At 37.7% G+C, this 26,141-nt stretch overlaps 1 protein-coding gene and 1 long non-coding RNA gene across 6 annotated transcripts in view; one reads left to right on the forward strand and one right to left on the reverse strand.

The window, feature by feature from the left end:
- The window catches only part of LOC111927162 (uncharacterized), an 8,647-nt gene extending 1,953 nt beyond the window's left edge, over positions 1-6,694 (forward strand). For 2 of the 4 annotated variants that reach the window (XR_015283107.1, XR_002863417.2), the window contains exons 3-4: positions 2,920-2,981; positions 6,484-6,694. This is a non-coding gene — a long non-coding RNA (uncharacterized LOC111927162). Of the gene's footprint in view, positions 1-2,919; positions 2,982-3,087; positions 5,348-6,483 lie in introns of those variants that run through there. The other 2 variants (XR_015283109.1, XR_015283108.1) reach the window with 2 other exon arrangements.
- LAMA4 (laminin subunit alpha 4) overlaps positions 1,349-26,141 on the reverse strand; it is a 98,585-nt gene continuing 73,792 nt past the window's right edge. The window contains exons 24-38 of one of the 2 annotated variants that reach the window (XM_086876848.1): positions 24,884-25,015; positions 23,721-23,863; positions 20,387-20,522; positions 19,105-19,242; positions 17,381-17,514; positions 15,966-16,130; positions 15,118-15,271; positions 14,240-14,430; positions 12,508-12,697; positions 11,630-11,785; positions 10,654-10,813; positions 9,485-9,615; positions 6,693-6,786; positions 5,613-5,732; positions 1,349-4,169 (exon numbers count right to left, since the gene is read on the reverse strand). In XM_086876848.1, the coding sequence (XP_086732974.1) occupies positions 4,024-4,169; positions 5,613-5,732; positions 6,693-6,786; positions 9,485-9,615; positions 10,654-10,813; positions 11,630-11,785; positions 12,508-12,697; positions 14,240-14,430; positions 15,118-15,271; positions 15,966-16,130; positions 17,381-17,514; positions 19,105-19,242; positions 20,387-20,522; positions 23,721-23,863; positions 24,884-25,015 (2,190 nt within the window). In that variant the 3' untranslated portion in view covers positions 1,349-4,023. Of the gene's footprint in view, positions 4,170-5,612; positions 5,733-6,692; positions 6,787-9,484; positions 9,616-10,653; positions 10,814-11,629; positions 11,786-12,507; positions 12,698-14,239; positions 14,431-15,117; positions 15,272-15,965; positions 16,131-17,380; positions 17,515-19,104; positions 19,243-20,386; positions 20,526-23,720; positions 23,864-24,883; positions 25,016-26,141 lie in introns of both variants that reach the window. The other variant, XM_023923966.2, reaches the window with a different exon arrangement.

Raw genomic sequence — 26,141 nt, forward strand, 5'->3', positions numbered from 1 at the left:
TTGTCTATGTTAATCATTTAACCAACAGACTTATGGTAATACATGTTTCTTACCCTTTATTTCTTCATAACATTCTGCTGATGTGTTATACAGGAATGGTGTTCCACAGCTTTGGAACACAAATAGAATAATTGTATAAATAACTTACTATGTTATTTAGTGGAAATTAATTGCCATGGACCACAGTGAATCTGTGAATAACCCTTAAATCTCATGCTGTAACAAGAGCCAAAAGTACATCACAAGTTAAATATGTGTGCTATGCTTTCAGCATCTTTTTAATAACAGTCATTTGACTATTTAGGCCACGTGCTGCTGTAGGGAGAATACACTGGAATTTGAACTGATGTTGTCCTTTGATTTATATCAGGTCTTAGTTCACATATGAAGATTTGTTAGTTTGTAATTTTAATTTATTTTATTACATTTTTTTGTTTCTTAGAGTTTTTTTTTAAATTAAGAATTGTATTTTTAGAAATTACTGTTAAGCTTGTAACACTTCCATCTTTCATTTTTCTACTCAGGCTGTTGTCCATACTCTGCATTCTTGAGGAGAAGGGTGTTCTGTACACATCTTGAGATGCAAGAGATAGAGGGGTCCACAATACCATTTAAATCCTCTTTTTTGAAGCAGTTTCCTGAGCATTTGATCTTGAAAACGGTTTCTTTCTTATATAGTCATGCAAATGTCCAATTTCAGAATATTTTGGGATACAGTAACAGTGTAGTTGTGGCCCTGATTTAGGTAATGGCTATAACAACACTTATTAAAACCTTGAAGGTGGCAGGGAAAAGTTATAATCTTGGGTCAGTGCTCATTTTTTGTTGGCTTTCTGCAGAATTTAGATACTTATATTCATGTTAGAAATGAAAATGGAAATGGTGAATCTGACAATGTAGTTCAGAACTTAAAGGTTTTTCCCAAATCTTTGTAGATGAAGGATTTTGTACTTTGAAGCTATAATTTTAAAGATAGATACAGGAGACGAATTCTGGGAAGATTTCTGCTTAGGCAATTCCCTTCTCTTAAACACCAGCAGCCTTGAAATGAATGCAGAGGTATGTGCAATGTAATGCATCACATACTGGCTTTCTTTGGCGCATATGAAATGGTAATTTTAAGGTCTATGTGGATGTTGGGGGCAGGCAAATTTGCATTATTTTCTCTCTCTCCTGAGTCTGCAATATCCTCTGGTTTATAGTGTTTTTCTTTGGAAACCTGTTCTGCAGAGGGAAAACCCACACCTCTGAAGCCTAGAAGGGAAAATTGAGGAAGACACTCTCCAGAATAGTGGTGTGTTTGATTAGCTGGTGATAGAGTAAAGAGAAGTAAATTGAATAGTAGCAGTTTATGATTTTTAATTGGTTTTTATTCACATAGTGTTTTAATGTATTTTTAGTTTTCCATATATAAAATATGCAAAGGACTGATTAAATCAAAAAAAGTCATTCTTAAATGTAAATCCACAGAACGAAACCAAATCATATTGAAGCAAATATGGCTAAGAGAAATACTGTTTATTCACAGAGCTTGGATGTGGATGTGAGAAAATACGTTTTGGTTTGAAGTAGGTGTGAGACAGAAAAACATTCCGAGTATGTGTGTACCAGTTAACATACAATGCCCCACTTAATACCAGCATTCACTAAACTCTGATGCTCTTAGAGGGCACAAGCATTTGCTATTCCTGGCTATCTCTGCTGAGCAGCTGCAGGCAACTCAAAAGGAATTTCAGTAATCCTTGTAACCAACCTATCTAAGCAGGGAATCTGCTCTTCTTTTCTCTCCAGCAACAGGGTCCTGGAGACCAGGGCCTGAGGAAGCTTAGCTCAGGTTGTGGTGTCATGAGCTTTTTTGAGCCAATCACTCACTGGCACTGGGATGAAAGAGACTTCCTTTTTTACCCCTAGTCTCAGCTGCACTACCCTGACACCATCCATGGCCTCTGTAACTACTGGGAACCCAGCTCACTGATCTGAGGACATTTGTCCTCAACACCACTAGTAAAAAAAATTCCAGAAGCAAAAGTCCTACATTTTCTGTTCCATTTCTGCATAGTAGCTAGGAGCAGGAAAAAACTGAGCAAGCATACTGGTTTTGGTGACTGAGAAAAAGATGGCATTTGAAGGCAACTGGATTTAGGGATCCACGCCTGATCCAGAGAGACTGCAGAGGGATACTTTTACTGCTTGCTTCTCAAGTATGAACAGTGGGCTTTGGAGTGATGAAAAGAAGGGTCTATATATCACTCCTGTGTGAAGGGGGCATCTATAAGCTTAGAGTTGGAAAGGGAATCAGTCTTTGGAGCATATTGCCTGAGAGCTGCAGGGAAGAGAAAAGGGGATGTGTTCAGGAGAAGGCAAACAGAACAGGAATGGGGCTGAAAGTATAAGCAGAGCTGACAAGGCTGGTGAAAGGAGAGGCAGTGGCTACTGGAGCCACACAGTGTTCACTTACCATCCATCACTGGACTCCTGAGACAAATGGAGAGTCCGTGATGGGGTCCCAGCTGCTGGGGAGTTCCTGTGCCTGTGTACCCAAAGGTTGCAGTTCTTTATCCAGAGTACGCCAAGTCTGCTGCAGTGTGTCAAAACCCCTTTTTCACCCTACTGAGAGCAGTAGGGAAGCTGCTGATTAGCGCTTACATATGCATCTTATTCTGGTGGTTCTTCCATCTGTCCATGTTTTCAAGATCTTTGGATTCCAGTTTTCATTTGTGTGTTTTCCAGATGAATTCTCATTCATTTTGAGTCTCTAGAGTGTTGTCCTTTATTTTTGAATTTCATAGTTTCCTGCTTTGCAGCTGGTCATGTTTTGAGTTGGTTCCAACAATAATTTGCTCAGCAACCATAAAACTTTATATAACATTATTTTATTCTTTAAAGAAAAGAAAGCTAAATGGATTTTATTCCTTGTAGGTGATGACTGAAGGGACTAAGTTTTGCAAGTGACTTGTGTCTATTTGGTGTGCAAGCCTACTGTGAGTTGAACCCTACTATTGACTTCTATAGTTGCAACTGAGCTTGGATTTGCAGCCCTTTGCTTTCTGTTTACATCTTCCCATTTCACTCTTGGTTCCTCTGCAGCAGCATATCTTCCAAAGGAACATGTTCCTTGTTTGAGGATTACTGCTGTAAACTGAAGTCCTACAGGAGTTGCACAGGGAAGTGGTATTTTTGTATGGTAAGGGAGTCACCTGAAACTGTGACTGATTCTGCTTTCTACACTTCATGTTTACTTGTGTAACATTAGTGCAAATGAGATCACAATGAAATTGTGAATTTGGTGCTGTGTTTGTATGTAATTGCATTTAAAAATTCAGAGAAAAAACTTGAAATTTGGAATTGTCTCTAAGGCAAGCATTACTCTAAAATTACCTAGTTTAGGTAAATGAACATATATATAAAAGCATCTGTCTTAAAAGATATACATCCTCTCTTCATATTGTGCTAGAACATATCCATGAAGTCTAGAAGTGAAATAAAATTTTTAATTTTTCATTGTTTGTAAGCTTACATAATTAGTATACTCTCTTCCCCCCATTTTATTTGAAGACTATATAAATGAGTTGAATGGAAAATTAAAAATATACAGTATTTGCAATGTAAATCTATTATCTAGCTTTATTCTTTTATGTGCATTAGCAGATCTTTTCCTGTGGAACAAAGGGTGACTAAGATATGGAATGAAATTATGTAGAGGATCTATTTTGAAAGTAACATATTTAATATAATTTTAATTATTTTTATAATCTCATATTTTCATGTAACAGACTGGCCACACATACACTATAAGAAATGGTAAAGCTCACTCTTGTGGTATATTAAGAGAAGTGCAGGAGCAACTGCTTTTATTCTTCAGTGATTTTTGTTTGCATGTAAATATGTGACCCCTCCCCTTCCTGCTTTCTGTAGGCGTAGCTGTGATATTTTCATTCTTCTTGTCTTGCTGAACACGGTTTCTTTTGTTCTATTTTTCTTTCTGTGGTCTAAGGAACTTTTCAGAATCGATGCAGTGCACTCTCAGGCTGCTGGACAGGTATTAATGCTTACAGCACCACTAACCAAAGCTGCCTTACTAAAACTCACTGGCTTTTCATCAATCATGAAGTTACGAATGCAGCCAATGAAGGAATTGCGTGTAGTCAGGCTTGATGTTAGCAGAGACTCTGGAAGAAGGAGATAAAAAAAATGAAATAAATAAAAAATTTAGAGCTCATGATGGGCAAAATAATCAGTTTGGTGGCAGGATCTTTTAACTTTGATACTAAGTGCAGCTCTTCTGAATCTTCTTTTAAAACTATTGGCCAACTGCCAGTATCCTAGAGGCCATTAAAGTATGGTTAGTTGTCTACAGTTATGTAAAACTCTTGATACTGTATTATCAATAGAGACACAATTTTGCATGTTTTGACAACTACATTTTCTTTTAAGTAACAGAGTAGATGTGTCCCAGTGTCTGTTTCTGTAATTTAACATCACATGTATTGTCATCTGTGTCTGATTTGTTAGTTTGCATTCAGTTGGCTGTATCTGCATAGCATTATTTAGTATTGTATCTTATTTGTTGTTGTGAAGTTCTGTGTAAGAGTTTCCTGTGCCAGGCTGATAATAGCATTATAGAGCCAATGTATGGCATTGCTTTAGTACTGTATAATTAATGTAGAAATAGAAAGCTCTATTATGAAGCAGAACAGCATTTGCAATTACCCCTTTATATTGCCTCTCTGGGAAGAGTTCTGTCCTAATAAAATTCCAGTTTGGATTTAAAGAGTGAGAAGGCATCTGTGCATAGATTTTATTATTCCCTTTTGGCTGATTTTACCTCCTGGTAGTGTGGGATGGATGTGAACACCACACACTCAAGCCTCTAATCCAAGACAAGCATTATAATGAATTTTGTAGTTAGAACTGTTAATGATTGACATGCAAGGCTCAGAGAAATAATGCTACATGTTCTCAATGAGAAATGTACTGGAATTGACTTAAAAATTGAATCACGTAGTGTTGATTACAGTTTGCATATGAACCCCAACAGAGTACCTCTGTCTGTTGAATAAGGGAAGGCAATGTAGTAATCTTGGCCCATGCTACACAGATGGTCTGTGAGTCACAAATACACAGGAGAAGAATTCTGTCTAACAGAAACCCCTAGTAAGAAAAAGAATCTCCATGTTCTGTCTTGTGTTCAAAGATGCTGTTGCTTGAAGAAGAGGAAAGAAGCCTACAGCAACTAAGCCTTGGGACTCCAGTTACAGTGACAGTGAGCTTCCAATCCCATAAATAAATAAATCACTTCTTAAAAAAACAGTAAGCCCATATGGGAAAGAAAGATAGAAAAAAGAAATCTTTTTTGTAGTTGGATAACTTTTCTACTGAATCCATACCTTACCCTCCAGCAGCTGTGAATGTTTTAATTTCAATGAAGCAGCACATCTTTTTCTTTGAGAACTTGAGGCAGAACAGTTCTGTTCAGCTCTTGAGCCTTTGAATTTTACCAGGTTGTTTACATATTTTGTTCTTTTTTGAGATGAAAACTTAGTCTTTATACTTTCTCTGGAAACTGGGTTGAAATCTGAGAACAATGTACCACAAAGATATCAAAAGCATACCTGGTACACCTCCAATAAACACTGGCTCCCTGTGGTCAGTTGCCTTTGGATTTAGTGGCCCTACCACATGGTTGACTTCAGAGTCTACGTCCAGCTGCACCACATTTGCATCTCTAATAACTGAAAGGAGAAGGAACAGGTATCAGCAAGAAGAAGCACATGAGTTTTTTATGACAGACAGGAATTATCAGTTTGGTGTGAGTAGCTGTTTTAGTGTTTGCTAGATTGGGTGTGAGCCATCAGTAACAGTTTGTGAGTGGATTCTGCTATAGAGCAGGGCCAATGGAATATACAGTGGTAGCAAGGATGCTTTTGAGTGGGGCTCTTGATCTCTGCTGGCAGCGTTCAGGCTCCAGGTTATGAGCATACAATAGCTTGTGGCTTAGAAAAACTGACCAATCACTCCCAATCAGGGATGTATTAGAATACAGTGAGGCTTCTTCCTTTCTTGTTCCTGGATTTTCTTCAGATGGAAACCAGAATGCTTGTGGAAAGGGTGCAGACTCAGATGTCTTCTGCAATGATAGCATTTAGACAGGAAGATGAGGGGGTTTAAGATCCAGGGTTTAGAAGTGCTTTTTGACTTTCAAAACCAGGAAAGAAGGATGTCTGGCACAGAGGCAAAGTCCAGCTGTAGATTTCTCTCTATTGTGAACAAAAGGTTCCCCACATCTGTCTTTTTATTTGACTTTTAAGAGTAGCATTATACTTGTGCCTATTGCATTCTATCAACTTAGTTCATCTCTCATTGGGAAGGGAAGAATATAATCTGCTATGTGAATTAGGAAAGGTAGCCAGCATTTCAGCTAGGCTGCTTTCTGTTCTTTGAACAAGGAGCTTCCGTCTTTGTTTGTTCTTCCTATCTTTGTAGGAACTTGTGCTTGCCCTCCCAGGAAGCTCTACAGTTTTGTGTCTGAGGGATAAGTAAGACTGTGTCTTTCACACAAACTTGGGTCTTGGAAGGTGAAAAAGAAGAAGTGAAAATACTTCTGCATTGCCAGTGCTCTAGCCTATGGAGATGGATATCTGGGGAGCAAGAGATGGGCTCTGTTACTTTGGGGATGATCACCTTTTACTGACCTGCAATTCGATGCCACCTGCCATCGCAGAGACTCTGTTTCAGCGTCACTGAAGTTGAAAAATCCCTGATTCCATTATTCAGTTTCACAGTAACCTGAGGAAAAATAAGGTATTTATCTTTTTACCTGTCTTCAACCTATCTGTTGTAATAATGCTGTATTCCCCACTCAAAACATGTGAACTATCCAAGAGAAAGGAAAACATAACTTCATTAAATTCTTCAAAATAAAGTACCTTTTAAATCCAAATTTAGGTTTTTGTTTTCTTTTTTTTTAATTGTTTAGATTCAATAGTTCTGAGACATTCCTAATTATTTCAAAGAAGAGTTAAAAAAAAAAATAAAAATAAGACATAATTTTACTCATTTACTAGTACCTCTACTCTGTAATTTCCTGTGTGGTAAATTAGTGTTTAGAGGCATCAGATGATGTTTTTGGCATCTTGCTAGCCACTTAATAAGGAAAACAGTCATGAAAAACCCAAGTATAAACAAGCAGAAAAGATATGAGAAAGGAATATATGGAAAATTCAAGAATGACTTTTAAGTTACTTATTCAGCAGTAAGTCTCTAGCAGAGCTAGAAAGTGAACCTAATTCTGAATTTTGCACCTCTGCTTTAGTTAATGGATTAATGTCTCTTTGCAAGGAAATGTTCCAGCAACAGCAAAACAGTGTTGTGGCCCTGTTGTGGGACATGAGATTCCTCGTAGTGATTGGCAGAGAACTCCACACTCAGAGTCCAACCATTCAGGCTTTTTAAATGTTGAAGTAGTCCCTGATTATGCTGACACTATGTTGACCAAAAATTACAGAATCATAGAAGGGCTTGGATTGGAAGAGATGGTAAAAATTGTCTTGTTCCAACCCCTCTGCCGTGGACGGGAACACCTTTCATGGGATCAGCTTGCTCAGAGTCACATCCAACCCAGTCTTCAACATTTAATGGGATGGGACATCCACAGCTTTTCTGGGTAACTTGTTCCAGTGCCTCACCACCCTCACAGTAAAGAATTTCCTCCTAATATCTAATCTAAATCTACTATCAGTTTGAAGCCAATCCTCCTTATTCTTTCACTACACGCCCTTGTAAATAGTCTCTCACAGTGAAAAAACTTATATTTAAATCTAGAGGGTCTCTGTTTGGATACAGTTGTAACAAAGATATATTAAATCTTTTTTTCCAGAAGGGCATTAACCAACACAATTAAAATGATCCTCATGTTCTCTTTTATTCATGTTTGGACAAAATGTATAGATTAAAGCAAATAAAGAATCATGGGAGAAAGTGACTCTTTAATAAATCACCCAGACAGTCTGTACTGATAGAGATGTGTACATTTAAAAAATAAATTAAAGTTGCTGATCTTACTTGTCCAGCAAAATGGTTTTCACAAAACAGGTCTTTTGTAATACATTCAAAGAGAGCAGACAGTTAATGCTAAAGAAACACAGATCCTTACTAAGAAGGTACTGAACTGCTGCAGTGACCAGCAGGGAAGAGCTGCTTTTCCAGGGTGAATTTTGTTTATGAATTGCATATGCAGGAAGTGAGATGTGAAGCACTACCTTTTGTTAGACCAGTTGGTACAGTTGGGGAAACCAGACAAATTATTGGACATGCAGACCTTTGGTTAGAACTTTACATAAGAAGTGCTATACTGGATCAGTTCTGTACAAACACAGATTTTAAGTGTGGCATGATACAAATAAGTGCAATGTACTTAAGAATTTCTCTGTTAGTTCACCAAGGACTAGATACAGGGGTAAGAATGGGCTTCATCTTACCTAATCTGTCAAAAGTTAGGTGCCTAACTGAAGCACCTGTTCTCTCTAGCCAATATAAAAAAAAAAAATTATCTGAAAACCAGCTCATTTAGTCACCTAATTAGAGATCCACTTTAGGACAGGATGAATCATGATGTTAAACTGTTTACTCAGTCACTCTGCTGTAGGTGCCTGCTCTTGCAGAGGAGGTGAGAGTGTTTCCTCAGGTGTTGCATTTCTAACTGAGGTACAGCCAGCCTCACTTAAATACCCTTCCACTTTGATTGACAGGAGCATTGCAGTGATTGAAGGATATTCACACTGTTTAGTCTCTTGACTGTGCCCTGAGTTTCTCCTCTGCAGGAAAGACCAAAAAAACTGCCAAGATTTCCTTTGCTCTAAATATTGGCATGTGTTGTTCACTTAAGACTGAAATTTATTACTATATGTGTGCAATGAGTAGCATGAAGAGATCCAGATTTTATCAATGAACACAATAAAAGAATAGCAATAGCAACAACTATCTGGTGAGTTAATTTCAAGCCTGTCTCCTTCATTTGAAATCCAGAGCCTGTAGAAACCAGGCCAACAATCAGAACTTTTCCTTTCCCTCACTCTTTCAATCACATATATATGTGATAAAGAAAGAAGAGACTGAGTGTAACTCAGACTTACCTCTTAAGAAATAAGAAATAATAATTTATTAATAGTTACCTTACTTGCAACTGTGATACATTTTTAATGTGTGGGTGAAAGAGCAGTGCCAAAGAATCAGTGCTTTTGCTTCTTTTCAGCTGATAACAAAATTTATGTGGCTTGTATTAGTAAAGATCTGATCTTGTCTCAAGTATTATTTTTAGTATTTTAAAATAAATATTTGGTTTGCCTAATCTGAGCAGTTATTATATTTAAGAGAGAAATGAGAATCAGTTAATAGCAAATTTTTAAGACAAAATCTGCCTGTAGAAAAGCCCAAGTAGGTGGAAGAGAAACGAGTCAAGGCAGTGAAGGAGATGTGACTTTCATACCTGTCCATTTCTCATGTGCATATTCAGGTACTCTCCATTCACACTGTGACCATGCAGTAGGATTCCTGAGCTGCTTCGGGGACGTATTTCAAAAACAACTTCAAATTTCAGGCCTAAACTGAAGGACTCATCTGTGAAGCAAAAAGAAAAACATTCTTTTTGTAGTGATTTAGTGATGATACTGGACATTTATTCAAAGTCAAAGTAGAACATCAAAATCAGGGTGGATTTTATTTGTCTTTAAAACTATTAAAATGTGAGATATGTGAAATGTGAGATACACATAGCATGGTGTACTGTCAATGACCTGTTTCAACTTTTGTTTTGATTGTGTTTGTTTGGAGTACTAATAAAGGTTTATTTACTTTGCTCATTATTTAAAAAATGTATTTTGTTTAAAAATATTTCTTAGCAATGGAATGGACAGCAGAAAATAAATGATCTGTATTTTTGGCAGTTTCTTATTGTGCAATTTCCTAGACGCTCAGCAGTCATTATTGAGTGGGAGTTTGCTTGAGCTTTTATGATTCAATAGGAGAAACTCCCTTTTTCAAACTGGTGACAGGCCAGGGAGCAAATTAGAAACACTTGTCTGATTCTTCTTGGTGCTGCCAGTGAACAGGGTTGTGCAGTTTCCTTTCTTGTTCAAATCAGAGCCTATGTGACCAAAACAAACTCATAAAACTCTTCCTGGAACACAACAGGCCTAAATGACAGAAAAGATGTGTTCTGTCATGCTGTTCTGTATCAAGACATGCAGAAAGCCTTTCTGCAGGACTTTTTAATCACATGTTGTTTATTAATTAAAAAAATAAGGGATGGTCATTTGATGATGTATATGGTTTTGGGCATGTTGACTTCCATAATAATTTTTAGCATATTGGTCTGTTCCCTTATTAAAATTATTCCCTTATTAAAATTATTCCCTTATTAAAATTATTATTTGAAATACACACATACAGATGTGTTTATGTAACAACTTGGTAAGTTTAACAGTGACATTGTGACCTGTCAATATCATCTGCTTACCGCAAGAGTGATCTGTTTCTGATAATCCTTACAGCTCACAGCCTCAGAAATTACCACACCCTTTAATGAAAAATGCCATTCTGAAGCACAGTGAATACTACAGTCCAATTTTGGGATACATTTGTATAGGAGTAAATTACCAAGGACAACATATCCTCCTTCTGATGAAAAGTATGTTCCTGCTTCTGATGGGCCTTCATAGCAAGGTGTTACACTAAATGTCTGTGAAGCTGAAGTAAGTGATCTTCCATTGAGCTGTAAATTGCTGAGACAACCACTAAAGCTGTAGACAGAGTTAATCTGATGGGTAAAAAAAAGAAGCCTTGATTAGTAAATAAACTGCTTGTGGAAAGAAATAGATTCTTCTGTCCTTATTTTTACTTGTTATAAGCTATAAGGCTGTGATTGTCTGGTGCATCAGTTTTGAACTAAAAAACAATTTCCAGACAAAGGAAGAAGCAAAACTGATTCTCATAGCCTCTCATGTCTTTTTGATGACTTCAGGGTCTCAAACAGTCCTTACTGAACTGTGAGAAACAAAGCACAACTAGGACAAAGCAGTGCTATACATATGCCTTATAGCCTCAAGGCAAGACAGGGGTCTACTTTTTCAGAATAGTTTATCAATCTCGTTAGGCACATAACACTAAAGATTACCTTGAAAGAGACTGTTATATTCATTTTTGGCTTAACACTCCTTTCTGTATACTTCTGTACCTAGCTGTAGAACAGAATCCTGACCTCTAGGTATTGTCTTAAAACAGAGGTAGGTACTAGAAGAACATCAAAATATCTCCAAAACTCATTCTCAGACCTCAGGGTGAAATTGATCTTGCCTAACGTTCCTTATCTCATCTAATTTTGGATGTCACTAGGATTTTTCTGTTCCTTATGGACCATTGTTTCCCCAGCTGCTGCTGCAAGGCTATGGAAACGTAACCCATACCACCAGCCCAGCCCTGTGGGAGCTTTGCTCTGTACACAAACTGAGCTGCCTGCTCCTCAGCAGGAGGAGGGTCAAGATCTTAATAAGCTTTTGTCTGCTCTCATCCCTACAGCCAGCTTTTGTATTCTTTACAGAGAGGTGTGGGGTCTGTACATAGAGGTCTGCTTTACCTGGATGTTTTTTACAGCTTTTCCAGGAGCTACACCTCCAATATAGAGTGGTTCAGTGACTTGCCAAGTGTTCACGTTCCCATCAAAAGATTCTTCTAGTACTCGGAGACCATCAATTATCAAGCGACCAATATTTTTGCCTCTAATAAATATCACCTAGGAAGGGAAGAAAAAATTGTGGAAGATTACTTTCCTCTGTTAAGGTATCACTGCTGTGCAGTGGAAGATGAGATATTTGGGAAGAGAATGTGTGAGTGATACTGTACAAGCCTGTTTTGCTAACTGCCCGTATTCTTTGCTGGACAACTCTCTTTTTTCATATTCATATGAAGGTTAGTAAAAGTGCTGCCTTTCTTAATTTTTGGTGTACAAGACAGAGGTAATTAAGGTGTCATAAAGTCTTCTGAGATCTACTTATCACTGTTAGCATTTTCACAGTCCTCATTAGTTTTATGGTATGGATTCATCCAACCTGCTTTAAACACTTAAATGCCCAAGTCAGTAGTTTAGTAACTGCAGACTTCCTCTGTAGTTAATGAGGAGAGAGACATAACTAAAGAGGGAAATTCACCTTGACTCCTAAAATTGTCTTTTCATTTTCATTTAACTCTTAATTGCCTTACTGTTCTGCTTATTTCCTTTATTTCTGTTCAGCTGTTAGTGTTGGGAATTGCTGAATTTTTATAAATGACTCACTATCCTGTCCCTAGTTAATGACTTAATAAAATGCTGCATGGAAGATCTAAAAAACTGATGGAAGTTTCTCAACACATAGGTGTGTTTATGAATACATAAATGAAAAGTCCCTAAGCTGTCACATGAGCAGTGTCTTTACTTGACAGCATGTGCCATCATAATGATTGCTTTCTTTTACTTACATTGTGCCACAGACCATCATTGTATTTCTCTTGGCTCTTAATCCTTATCTTCTGGTGACCAGCATTAAACATAAAAATGAGTCGGCCATGAGCAACGAAAAGGGCCATGAAGTTGGTCTCTTCTTCATCCGAAATGTAGAAAATCATTCCATGAGATGAGTGAGTTTTCAGACTGATAGAGAACTGAGCTCTGGCACATAAAAACACAATATTAACATCAAAGCAGATATGTTTGATTTAAATCAGGCAGAGGTAGATGAGATTTTCTTTTCATCCAAAGAAATATTCATCTCCTTTATGGAAGAGGTGTTTCTGAGAAACATTCTGTGATGGTTTTTTGAGCAGAAGTCAAAGTTGGAGAAGAAGCAGCCTGGCAAGGAATTTGGTTTCAAAAATTAAAATCTCTGGAGTGAGTAAGTTCAATGCAGACCACCAAAATCTGACTTTACATTTCCTTTCATGTTAAACAGCAGTGTTGGGGGAATTTTTAAGTGTGATGGCACGGAGGTGTAATGTTTAATGTTATTCCAGACTTGATTGAAGCTTCCCCTTCCTTGTAGTTCCTTGTGAAGTCCAAGACAACATGGAAATTATACCATTGTTGGTTTGACATTGCCACAGTGAAAATTTCTTGAGTGATTGCTATTACTACTTACAGTCTAAAACACGGCAAAGCTGTATTGCTGTAGGACAGTGCCAGAACTGATTCCTGCTTCTTCTGATGTCAGGTCTAACCTAGTTCCTGTTCTTCATGTTTTCTCAAGAATCTACATATTCCTGATGATATGTGTGTGTGCATTCCACAGACACTCAGCCCCTTGCCAATATCAGTTGTTTTTAAAAGACACAACTCATTGTTTTTTTAAAAATGAACATTACAATAAAAAAGCTTTAATAACATTTGGCAAATAAATATGTGTTGTAGGAATGAAGGTGGGATGAAGATATTAGAATCTGTGTTTTCCTTCATATGGGTACCATCAGAATTGCACTAAGTAAAACACTGTTGAATTAAAATGAACATAATGATTTTTCAATTTAAATCAGAAAAGAACATTCTTTTTTCTAGTGGTCTGGTATGCTTTTTTCTTTTTTCTAGTGGTCTGGTATGCTTCCAGGAAGTGCTGTGTTGCTGAATTTATAGTCTGTAATGGAAAGTATTAAATCAAAATCCTTGTTGGATTTTGAATATTGCATGATATATTCTGTGGGAGCATGAATATCAAATGCCAACAGTATCTGGACTCATTATTACTTAGATTTTCATTATGGCTTGAATTGGACAAGGTTTTCATAGCTTTATGTCCTACTGCACTGTGAAGATTCCTAAACGTTAAACTACTGACAAGGTCCACTCAGCATGTTACTGCTTCCTTTCTGCTTTAATGCCTTTACCTCTTGTGTAAAGAGATTGATTATTGTTCATTGTTTGTTTAGAACTAACATCCTCAAAAACTTCACACAAATAGGCAAGGAAACACATTTTGTTAATATGAAATGCAGATGAAGATTCCACAAGAAGGATGAAACTGGGAACAGTCTGTGTTTTGTTCTTACTCAACTGAAGCACCTTTTAATATAACCTAACAACATGCTCTACACAAAATTTAACCTAAGATATAAAGGAAAAAAACCAGGATAATAGCAGAAATGTGTCCCTTAAAAAAATTAAATTAAAATACACCTTTCTCCTACCCAGAATATTTCATTTTTATTTCTCAAGTCATTTTACCTTTGACTGAGATCCTTTGGTATGTGATCAAATTCTTGCCGGCTGTTTGCTGTTCCTCCAAATTGATAGGCATGTTCAGTTGCCTTGGGATTCATTGGCAAGTGGCACTGAGGCTCTCTTTGAAAATTCACTTGATACAGTTTTTTCAGGCCAGACGAAGGCTGTGAAATCTTGTCTTTATCTCTTCCCACCTTCACAGAAAAAGAACTATTAACCAGAATTTTTAGCTAAGATTGGACATAATAAAACAACAGTATAATTTATATATGAACTAATAATATATTGTTTCCCTACATAAATACCAGGATTGTTTCCAAGTCAAATTTTCCTTGAAAAGATCTACTATAAATGCTGATATAAGAAAGAATAAGGGATCAACAAAATACTTGTGTAGCTTACATAATTACAATTTTTTTTTGCAGTTTTCCTAATTAAACCTTTTTCTCTTTGTTTTTGGTGACATCAGCTATATTATAAGCTTGAGAGGATATGCTTGGACTAAAAATTCTGCATGCTGGAGGAAGGTTTTTTCCCCATTTATATTAATGTGTGCTAATTGTACACAGTAGAGAGCCATACAGAAGTAGAAGAGAGCAGAAGCAAGCCTTTTGCCTTTAGAATACAGAAGAAATCAAAAAGGCTTGTTTCTGAAGTACTGCTTTGAAGAAGTCAGGTATTTTATTTCAGAGTTCTAGCAAAAGAGAATGATGTAAGTGTAGGCCAGATAGATAGTGTCAGTACTATAATTTCCAGTGATGGAATATATAAAGGAACAAGATCCTGTCCATATATGTGACATTGTCTTTATGCATTTTAGATCCCTAATTCGGAGAATTTTGAAAAATTCCAGGGTGGTACTTGAGTATTTTGTAGCAGACCTTTTTATTACGGTTTCCTTTGGCTTTTGATGAGTTTTTTCCTTTCTTATGGAGAAGAGCAACTGGAGGAGATTCAACAGGGCATCCATATAAAGATGCCTGAACCTTCTCAGAGTACTTCTGGAAATCTTCCACTTCAACCTCTCGATCCAGCCTGTTTCAAAGAGGAGATGACAAGGACAGGTTTTTTTCCCAAGTATTAGAATTGTTTGCATAAAAATTTCAGAATTGTAAATTTATAGTTTATATTATATTTGAATAGGCTGTTTTTCATTCTTGGATCATGGATAAAGTACAGATTGATCAGCCAATGTATGGGTAATGAGGACAGCCTATACTGCATCTGCCTGTTTTATATATGCTGGCATAAACAGAGAGAGTCAATCTGCAGCGTTAAATTCAACTTTAAAATCTATGTAAGAACATTTCATAAAGCAATTAAAATCAACACATTATGACCATTTTTGCATGGAAGTCCTAACTTCCCCAGCTTCCATGAGATGCCTTAATATAATTTTGTTTCAAAAGGCAGACCTGAAAGCTATATAATATAAATGTAAATTACAGCTATGCAAATTATTCATTGCACCAGCAGCATTAGCAGGTGCAGTGCTGAGACCTTGTTTCATCAAGTTATTCCCACCTTAACAACATTTTAACCTAGCAGATCTGTGCCAACAGATTCCACGGCAAATAAGGTAAGAATCTTATTCACACATGCTGTCTAGCCTCACGAAATGAGACAGGAATTTTTATTGTGACAATAAATCACTTCTCATGAGCTACTATCCAAGCTGTCAGGCAGAGCAGTGACTGCCTGTTAATGTGTTTGGGAGGATGTTACTCACCTAGTGAAGTAGGCGTTGCTTATGCAGCCAGTGAAGTTGGCTTGCTGTGTTCTGAGGGGAGAGCCACCAAAATAAAACTTTTTGATGCTGTCTGGGCTTTTCCCTGCTCTGTCCTTTGCTGGGTTCTTCTTGCTCTGTTTCTTGTCATCAACAGTCAGCTCATACCTGCAAAGGCAAAGCATCCATTTTGCAGGCTAGCTTTGGAAATGCCAGTGCCCATGGTCAGACAGCACATTACATGCACCCAAAATGTTCCACTCAGTGCATACATCACTCAATGGTAGTGCTCAAAGGCATGAGAGAACCTTTTTCTTTCAACTGTGCAGTAAGTAGCAGTGCATTGGCAAAGTTGTGAACAGAGGCCTATGGGTTTAATATTACCCTGCAGTTAATCGTGATGTCCAAAATAGTACAGTGAAGAAAGATAAACTAGGGGATTGCTGATGAAGGGATGGAGCCAACAATTGGGTAAAATAAGATCCAAGCACATTTAATCCAAGCTAATTATTTATGCCCCTATCCCTTTTTCCTTCTCTTTCCTCACAGTGCATTGGTGTTTGAGTTTATACAATGCTTTTTACCTAATCTGATTTTGCAACCTGCTAATTGTTGCAGAAGTCAGGAATGATTCTCTGGCTTTAATAAGGAACTGAGTATCAGACACTGATTTGTTTTGCAAACACAGGGAAACATGACAGTCCCCAAGGTTATTCCAAGGCACCTTTTCACATCTTCAGCTTTTCAAACTGTGATTCTTAGATGTCAGAAGTCACAAGTACAAACCTTTATTTCCATTAGGAAAGTAAGAATGCTTGTATCTCATAGGCAAGAATCTTAAAGAAAGTTGCTTTGATTATGTGACCTTCTAAAAAAAATTTAAACATAGAAACAATAGAAAAATATATCAATAAACCAAAGCTTTCAAGTCTTTCAAGGAGCACAGAGAAAAACTTATTCCCTACTGCTGTATTTAGTCACATTTGGGGCTGCCAGTGCTAAAAATATTTTTAACATGTTTCACTGTGTATATCCCACATGAATGCTTTATGTGAAGATGCATCAATTACTTTAGGGTGAACTGGGAATTGTTTTAACAAATCAGAATAATCAAACCTGTTAAAAAATTAATCTCATGCTAGCTTTAAATGTTATTAATCTCTTTTCTTACCTGAGAATAAAAAAATCTAAGAAAAAAATTTTTTTTTCAGAAAAACTGTTATTTTCATTTTAATAAAAGTTCCCATCATCTTGAGCTCAGGCCCAAGCTGGCCAGTTTTCAATCACTTTTAAAAATCAGTCACTTAAAAAAGCCCCACTCAAGTGTCACTTTAAAAGGTGGTGTTAAAAGATAATGTGCTTTTCAAGAAATATTTATGTTCTAAAGGTAGGGAATAAAGGATTCTGTACCGCTTTACCTTTCTGGGGTGACAGAAGTAATGATGAAATGGGTTTTTCCATCATTGTAATTTCGTTCTGGCGACTGAATTTTGGTTCCACTTGCATTTAAAACCACAGCACCTCTCTCCATAGAGATGGATAATACATCTGACTGAAATACAGACAAAAGCACCTCCATAAGCAAGTATTACACAGAAAAAATAATAGTTCTGTGAATTTGCCTGCTGTATTTAATTTTTATCTGACTGATTTCCTCATTTGCGCTTTATTTGCTATATAATATACTCTGAGAAGCAAAACAAGAGATGATATCATTAGAATTTATATTCTTGCCAGTTTTAAAGCCTGGATTCTGGGAATTCTGCTGCTGATTACATCTCATGTACCTGTCCCATGAGCTCCTTCCATGTAGCACAAATGTATGATGTTTACATTTTATTTGTGTTTCTGGTACCCTGGTACTGTACTGAGCAGTTGTTACTGCGAGATTCCTGCTCTAAAAAAAAAGACTTTTATTTTTCTAATTCCTTCTGATCGGGCCCCTTCAATCACACAAAATTATCTCAGAGATAAGATGTGCTATGTGGGTCAGGCATACGGGATCACTGTGCCACTAGCAGGAATACCCTCAGCTCCATCAGAGCAAGCACCGCCACTGTGCGCTGGTAGGAATCGCTCTGTCTCATCGTGCCAAGCGCTGAAGAGCTGAACTTCTGCTTGCTAAGTAGGGCACTTGGAACCTCACAGGATTAGCGCTGTTGAGTTGAAAACCTGAAGTGGCGTGTGCGAGGCCTCATTCATGCAGACGATGTGGGGAACTGACACGGTTACTGATTTCAATTTAAGGTAATACTCTAGGCTGCGACACGTGAAAGTTCCGAAGTGGTTATCGGTGTCGCGCAGCCCTCCCTGCTGCACTGCTGATGATATTCTGCAGGCATAGCAGAACAGACATTTGGGGGTGGTTGCAAATGTTCTGTCATCTGAGCTCATGCTCGCTGCAGATGTCAGTCTGAGCCCGAAGGATCTTGGGATGGCTTTGTCTCACACAACATTTTGTGAGTGCAAGTCCATATTAGTGCCCATGTCACACTTCTGAGGGGGTATTTTGAGCAGCCTGGCTTCCCATAGCTGCAAAGAGCCATTCTCAAGTGCAGCTTTCCCAGTCACACATGGAGGTCTGTCTGAGTGCCATCTGGGAATATAGGCAGCTTTCTGACTGATTTCTGTCAGCTCAGCAGTGCTCAAAATGCCGTGCCACTAATTCAAACAAACTTTGCTTCTAGGGGATTGGATGGCAAATGTCAGGTCCTTAATATTATCTGTACTTTGGTAGCACCTGCAGGTCCAAGTGGGGATTGCAGTGCTGCTGAGCACAGCAAGCTGCTCTGTGCATTTCTGCCCTGAGGGCTTCGGCGAGCACAGATGTTAATGTATGTTAATTCTAGGCATACGAGCCTGTTCTCTTCTCAGCATCAAAATGACGTCGAAGCATTACTGGTTTTCATCTGTAGATCAAATGCAAACTGCAAAAAATGAGGTCAGCAGTGAATGCTTCTGTATTGCAGACTACTTTCTCTATCATGAAGCCATAATATATTATACACAAATATATATAATATACTTATATGTAAGTATACATGGTATATGTAATAATACAAGGAATTGTGTTATTCCCCTAGTATTCTCCTGGGAAAAAAATTGAAAAGGTAAAATAAACAGTAAAAAAATAGATACTTACTCCTTCAGAATAGTAAAACAACAGCCCGCTGGGCTGCAATGTCCGGAAATTAAAGCCTCCTTCGAACTCAGTAAAGAGGGACACTTTTTGGCTTGATGCAATGAAGCTCTCACCATTGAAATATGCATTGCGGGACATCTGTGTATTAAATAAAACAAAATTACTAGGAGTGCTCAGAAAACATTCCATTAATACAAAGAATTAGTCTATTTATTTATTTATTTTAAAAGTTGCAGCTAGTTCAGTTATAAAAACCAATTTTTTCCTGCATATCTTAGCCTAATTTATACAGGCTTTCCTTCACATCATGGGAAAATATTGAGAAAGACTAGCAATTTTAGACTAAGTCAAATTATTCCCAGCTTCTCAGGATCCTGGGCCCATCTTAAGTCTGCTGATGTTAAAGAGCATGAAAAGTAGAAGCAGAGGGGCTCATGCCCCTGTCTGAGCTGTGTGTGGCACTGAGTCACAGTTCCAACATGTGATATATTACTTTGTGTGCTGTTCTGGGTACTGGGGTAGGGTGGAGGGTGTTGGATGTGGTGGTCTATAACCCTCTGAGTTCCATGAGCAAAGCTAGGTCCCAGGTAGGACAAATTGCAGATAGCTTCCGTGTTGACAGAGGGTGAAGCTGTGTGATGAGTTCTACAAGCGATCCTTCCTCTTCACAGGTTTGCAGCGTGGCTTTTGATAGACACAGCCATAGGATGAAGACCCCAAACACTGTCTGGATTTGCCAGCCCTGTGTTGTAATGGACAAATGATGAATGACAGAAGGGACCAGAAGCCAAATGGCAATTTTCTCAGAGCTAATGCTGGTGCAGTTGGTGTGTGTGTCACAGGGGAAGAGCTGATCTGACTTTCAACAGAGAACTCATTTGAAGGGTGAATATTTTGCTGTCTTTTCCATTTCACACATCTGTATTAGGATGCATGTAAGGATGATTCTTCTTGTATCTCTAAGAAAAAATGAATTACAGTGGAATATTCCCATTCAGAATACAGTACATAATTTATTTCAGATTGAGCTTTCACACTGCAATTTCACATATGAGAAGAATTTTAAGTGAAACACCTTGTGCTATAGCTCAGAGTGAAAATTGGGTATTATGTCAGCAGACTTAAGAGATACACACAAAACCTCCCACCTCTGCCAGTCAATGAGTGCACTGCCATTTCCTTGGTGGAAGACTGTCTTTCCATTGTTTGGAGTAAAACTCAAGCTCCCAGCTATATCCATTGTCAAAATTTGTTGTTATGTCTCAAATGGTGTTATGCTTACCAGTGAATCCTCTGGGCACCCATAGCTGATTCCCAGGGTTCCTGGTTCTTCCAACAAGTTGAAGTCCTTCTTTTGGAACTGGAAACCCTTCATGCAGCCTTTAAAGCCGATGCTTCCTGCCAGATGTGAACTAATGCTGCTGGACAACAATGCCAAACAAGCTGCAGTTAGATAGCCCTTGCATATCTGAACAGGATTTTATTGCCAAGATGTTCTAAAAGGCCTGGAAGAATGTTAGTCATGTGCCTCACTAGTGCCCAATTCTTGCATCTTTATGTAAAACAACTAATGAGCCACACTTGATGTTTTGAAAAGTCAAGATGCACCTTGTAGTAGTTGTAGTAAATATTATGTATTTATAACTGCTTACAGTAAAAATAAATGGATTTTTATCTCAACATTTTGGCTTTGAAGAGAAGTTCTGATTTAAGTTTCCTGTCTTGTTTTTGCTAGCAAGCTTCATTCTCGCCTTTGCAAGCAAGTGGGTTCTATTTCTTGAGAAAAATACTAACAAAGGTCAAGAAAATAAGAGTAAATTCTACTTGCTGATGTGTGGGTTCACATAATTTTAAATGAGAGCAGCAGGTGGGCTTCCAGGATTCTTTTTATGTCGGATTTGAAGTAGACAGCACAGCAGTGTATCCCAACTGTTCCTACTCATTACTCAGTTTTTCAACTCCACATCTTACCAAAAAACTACAACATTACAGCACAGGGTGAGTATAATTGAATTTATCCTCACAATTCTCAAGGTGCATGAAGAAGTAATTTGCCTAAAATCACAGTGAGTCTGTGACAGGGTCCAGGAAGGAAATTACATGGGAGCAACTACGTACCAGTCCAGGAGATAACTAGGGAACATGTACACAGGAGGAGTGAATGTGAAATCCTGAGTTTGATCTGGCTGCCTGTAAACAATCTTTGTCCTTTAAGCAAGATGTACCTCAGCAGTGGGACTCTCTTCACCTCCTGAGACATGATACTGTTGCCATCTGCTACCTGGACTTGTTGTCTATGAGTTATCTCATTGTAAGGAAGATATTTGGAACATGGAAGAAGAATCAAGATCTGGAAATGCTTATTTTTTTGCACTGGCAAAAACCAGACCATCAGGTGAAGTACAGATCTATATGTACATGTCTGAAATATGGTGAGAGAAGGAGTGATGAAGGGGCTTAATTTCCTCCTCAGTGAAATCAGCAGGAAGGCAATATCAACAGGAAGGCTTCTGTCATTCTTACTGGGCTTTGGACCAAAGTGTGGAGTATCAATTGACCATTATAATCTTTATTCTGATTGACCATGCGGCTAGCTGGATGTGACAAATATGCCTTTCTGTTAAATGCCACAACATTTTCTAGAAACAGGCTTAAAGAAAGGCTTCTGAGTTAATTTATTAACTCAGTTAAGAATTATGTTCCCAGTGCTCCTACCTACCCTTAGCTTTCTGCTGTATGCAGTGACTGAGGTGGGAGCAAAATAACGTATAGGGGTACTTACAGATTCATTTATTTGGAGAAAAAAAGCATTTGTCAGAGAAAAGTGCATTTGAAATGAGTGAAAATTATGCTGCTTTAGAAGAATATTAGACTAAGACTAGAGCTAGTTTCCCCGTGCTGTTGCTGCCCTGCAAAGTATTCAAATGTGAGTCTGTCTGCATAGAGGAAGCATAAATATCAGTAGCAGATAGTAGTAGCAGTAGAGAGAGTACATCATCAGTAGGATACTAACTTTGGCTCCTGATGAAAATAGAATGGTGCCACCACATTTGGCCTGTACTTTTTGATATCTACCCTTGTCAAGAGAATGAAAGCTGAGTACAATATCAGAGACAAAGTTGCAGCTCTGCTTAAATAATTTCTCTATATATTTTTTAACATTATAATTGATATTTTTACAATGCCTATGGTCTTTTTTTTTTTTTTCCTGATACAGCTTGTTAATTGAGATGTTATTTTCCCTGCTTTGACAGTACCTTCCAGGTGTTTTTCAGAATAACCACAATCTGCTCAGAAAGCTGCAGGCATAATTCATGTGATCCATCTTTTATCCTATATTTCTGAACAAGTCTCATCTGCCATTGAGCTGCTCAGTTGCCTAGATTTCTAGGTCCTTCTGGGCTTTTTCAGTGTTCTTTAGGCTTGATTAATGAAAGTAATTTACACCATCTTTCTGTACTTTCTTTCTAGATCATTAATGTATTTAATATCAACCCCGAGAGAGATCCTTTGAGCATATGCTGTAGACTTTTTATACTGTGAAAATTGAAAAGTTACTACTATGTCCTATTTTCCCTTTCCCAGCTGCTTTCTAATTCACTGCAGCCTTTTCTCTCTCCACTCCATTAGTTTTCTTAATAGCCCCTTATGAAAGACATTTGTAAAGAACTGTTTGAATGGACAGGTAAGTTATACTCTGTCCCTTGCCCACCACTTTGCTTGCATGTTCAAATAATTACATGGGATTGAAAGGCATAATTTTTCTTTACATGAAGTTTGTCACTATCTTAAGAATTTAAAGATTAAGTATTTTATATCTCAGATGTAATTTTTCAAGTCAACAGAATAAAGAATGAAATTTTACCACTAAGTCCTAGAAACTGTTGTGCAACATTGCACTTTTCTTTTTTTTAACATGGAGGGTATCCCTGCTAGCAGTTGTGACACTTGAAACAGCAGCTGGATCCTTCTGAAAATTTTGGCCCTGCTGTCTGAGCCTGGGAATGAATATTGGCTATCAGAAGAGAATACTCTTCTTCAAGTAGCCAGTCTGCTCTCAGAGCATGACCCTGGGGTCCAGCAGATTCCTAGGGCAGGAAGTGAGAGTTACACAGTCCCCTGAGGTTAAACTGCATTTCTGTCAAATGGTACAATGGGAAAATGAGACCTCTTCTTTTCTTCCCACACTACACAGAGCCAGCTGACTTAGATCCAAAGAGAACCTGAGATGAATCAGAACTGAAATGCTTAGTGGGAAAAAGATCATCTTTGGATTTGAAAGTGCAATTGGCAGAGGGTCTCGGTCAATTTTTTCAGAGCAAGGGGCAATAGTATGTTGGTCTTTGAAAATGCCTTTTGTTTAAAGAACACAACTGTTTCTGTAACCCTTACTAAAACTGGCCCAGTTTCAGTAGAATTTAACTGTGCTGGATCAAGCCTAATCTTCAGTACTTAAGAGCTCTGAGACACTTAGAAGAGCATCTGAAGGGTTGTTTTATATAAGGTTGATGCCAAATAAATTGTTTTATTGTTACCCCTTAAGGACAGGCCATACAACTTAACTTACATGTGGTGATTAATTGAAAATATTCACTGTATCCCATTTGTAAACCAACCTGGAGTGCAAGATCTCAGTAGGTGCTCCTCCAATGTAAATATCTGTGAATGGCATTGCTGTTCTTTCATTGTCCACACTTTTTATATGTCTTCTGTCTACTACCAAGATCATCTTCTTGGAATTGTGATATATAATAGAAATCTGAAAAGAAAAGCATGTGCTTAAAAATGTGATCTTTTGTAAGCTGTTATGGTGATACTGCAAAATTGATTGCATCTTTATACCTTTTGTTTGAAAAGTTCCTACCATTTTACAGAGAAACTGTTTGTAAATTGGGAGAGGCTGACAGTGATTACTAGTAGGAAGTTTGTTTTGATGTCACTATTTTTCTGATGACTGAATCCTCAGGATATTTTAATTTTGAATAAAGCATATGAAAGCACTCAAATTCTTCACTGTGTCAAACAGATAAGCTCTGTAAACTTCAGAATGCTGTCTTGATTTATCAAAGAAGTTAGGGCATACTTCTTAAAAAACTTCTTTCATTTTCAAAGCATAAAAAGCTTAATTGTTCTCTGCTTCAATGTGAATAGAATTATAGCTGTAGTTTTGGTTCACTAATCAGACTTCAAATTTACATCAAATAAAAGGCAGGAGAAGCAACTCACTAAGGGGGATTTACTACTGTCACAGTTACACTGGCTTAAAGCAAATTCCCTGAAACCAAATACAAGTAGATATTTTACATCTGCCAAATCCCATACAATACTGTGCATATATAGAAGGTTGCTACCAAATCAACTCTCTTTTCAAATGAAATGGGAAATGCCATAATTCTTGTAATATAACTAAGGTGGTCAAGTTAACATAATGACGTGGTTTTACTTGAGGAAAGTTTTATATTTGATATAGAGAATTGTCCTTGATACAATTTCATATAGAATTAATAAAACTTTCTCCCATATGAATGGTCCTGTCCTTGGCTAGTAATACACACAATCTGTCTACAAGCACTGATTTATGAGGAGGCAGGGACAGACTTCCCTTTCCTCTGCTGGGTACTGGTGGGACTTGCATGCAGTCTGCTCTTCTGCCTGTTCTACCATATCACCACCTACACCCTCATCCTTTTATGCCTTTCATGGGCTTTGGAGCAGTTATTTCTGCTTGGAGCTTCTGACATAGCTGATCAAATGGCTGTGATAGCAACCACATCGGTACCTCATGAAATTTAGCGTCGTTAATCCTAGCCTTCTTCATGGAGTCCTCGAGAAGCACGGGGCCGTTGCTGAAACCAAAGTCATAGCGGAGGTACAAGAAACCATTGTGCATCTCTAGGCTGAAGAACATGCTCTGTGTAAAACAAAACAGCAGTCAGAAAAGGACTATGTGGCAGTAATTAAAAAAAGTTAATGAACAGCATTATGAGACTGACATTGGGAAAAGGATGCTGGGAAAGAAATTTTTATTTGCAAAATTGTAACACAGTTTCTATATTTTTATACTTATAATATATGTGTATATATGCACATGCACACAATTGTTTTAAAAGTGGCACTTTTTGGAAGACTTGGTGAACTGTTTCCTCATAGAAATAGTATTTGGTAGCGCAGTGATGTCACTATTCTTTACCATGGAAGTATTCCTGATGCAAGCACATCTGTTCATGGTTAAAATAATACCACATGCCCTAAATGAAAGATATTACACTGGTAAAAGCAATGTTGTGCTAAAATGGCTGTATCTGCATTAGCAGCATTTATCACAATGTCTGTAATCACTCAGGGTTTTGTATTTTCACAGCCCTGATCAGCACTGATGTAGTGACTGAAAGGTGAGCAATAGCTAGAGCGTATTTACTATGTATTTTGTTTCTAGAATTCCTGACTGTACTTAATGATTCAATTTCTGTTCTGTGGCTGGGTAACCCAAACTTCATAAGCAGGAGTTGCACTTTAGAAAATCTTTAGGGAGTGCTTGAAATGAAGATCTGCACCCTAGAATTAACCTTGTTCCAAAACTGAACATAAAGAAATAGAAAGAATAGTTTATAGTAAATGTGCATCTGGGTTAATGCTTTCAATGCTAATGTTTTTCTTCTCTCCTAGTGTTCATGCCTAATGGAAACATGGGAACAATAATTCTCAAAACACTACTGCAGGCCAAGAACAGCTGTCTTTGACATAAATGAGCCCACCATTTATGTGGTCACATACATTTATATAGAAGTCGCTACTTAAAGAAGTAAGAGTAGGTTTTAATCTAGCGCTTTTAAATGAAACTGCAGCTTGGGCTTGTTCTGAAGAGAATAAACTTGAAAATGAAACAAGGATTACATTCCATATTTATGAGCTGTCTTTGCAGAATTGAATAATGGACCAGCTTACACGGACTTTCTAAAAGTGCTTGTGAGTAGGCGTGATCTCCCACAGCTGATATCCAACTTGAATGCAGGTTCCACTGATAAACACAAAGTGCA

Source organism: Cyanistes caeruleus, chromosome 2, assembly GCF_971803275.1.
Source record: "Cyanistes caeruleus chromosome 2, bCyaCae1.hap1.1, whole genome shotgun sequence".
Classification (NCBI taxonomy): domain Eukaryota; kingdom Metazoa; phylum Chordata; class Aves; order Passeriformes; family Paridae; genus Cyanistes; species Cyanistes caeruleus.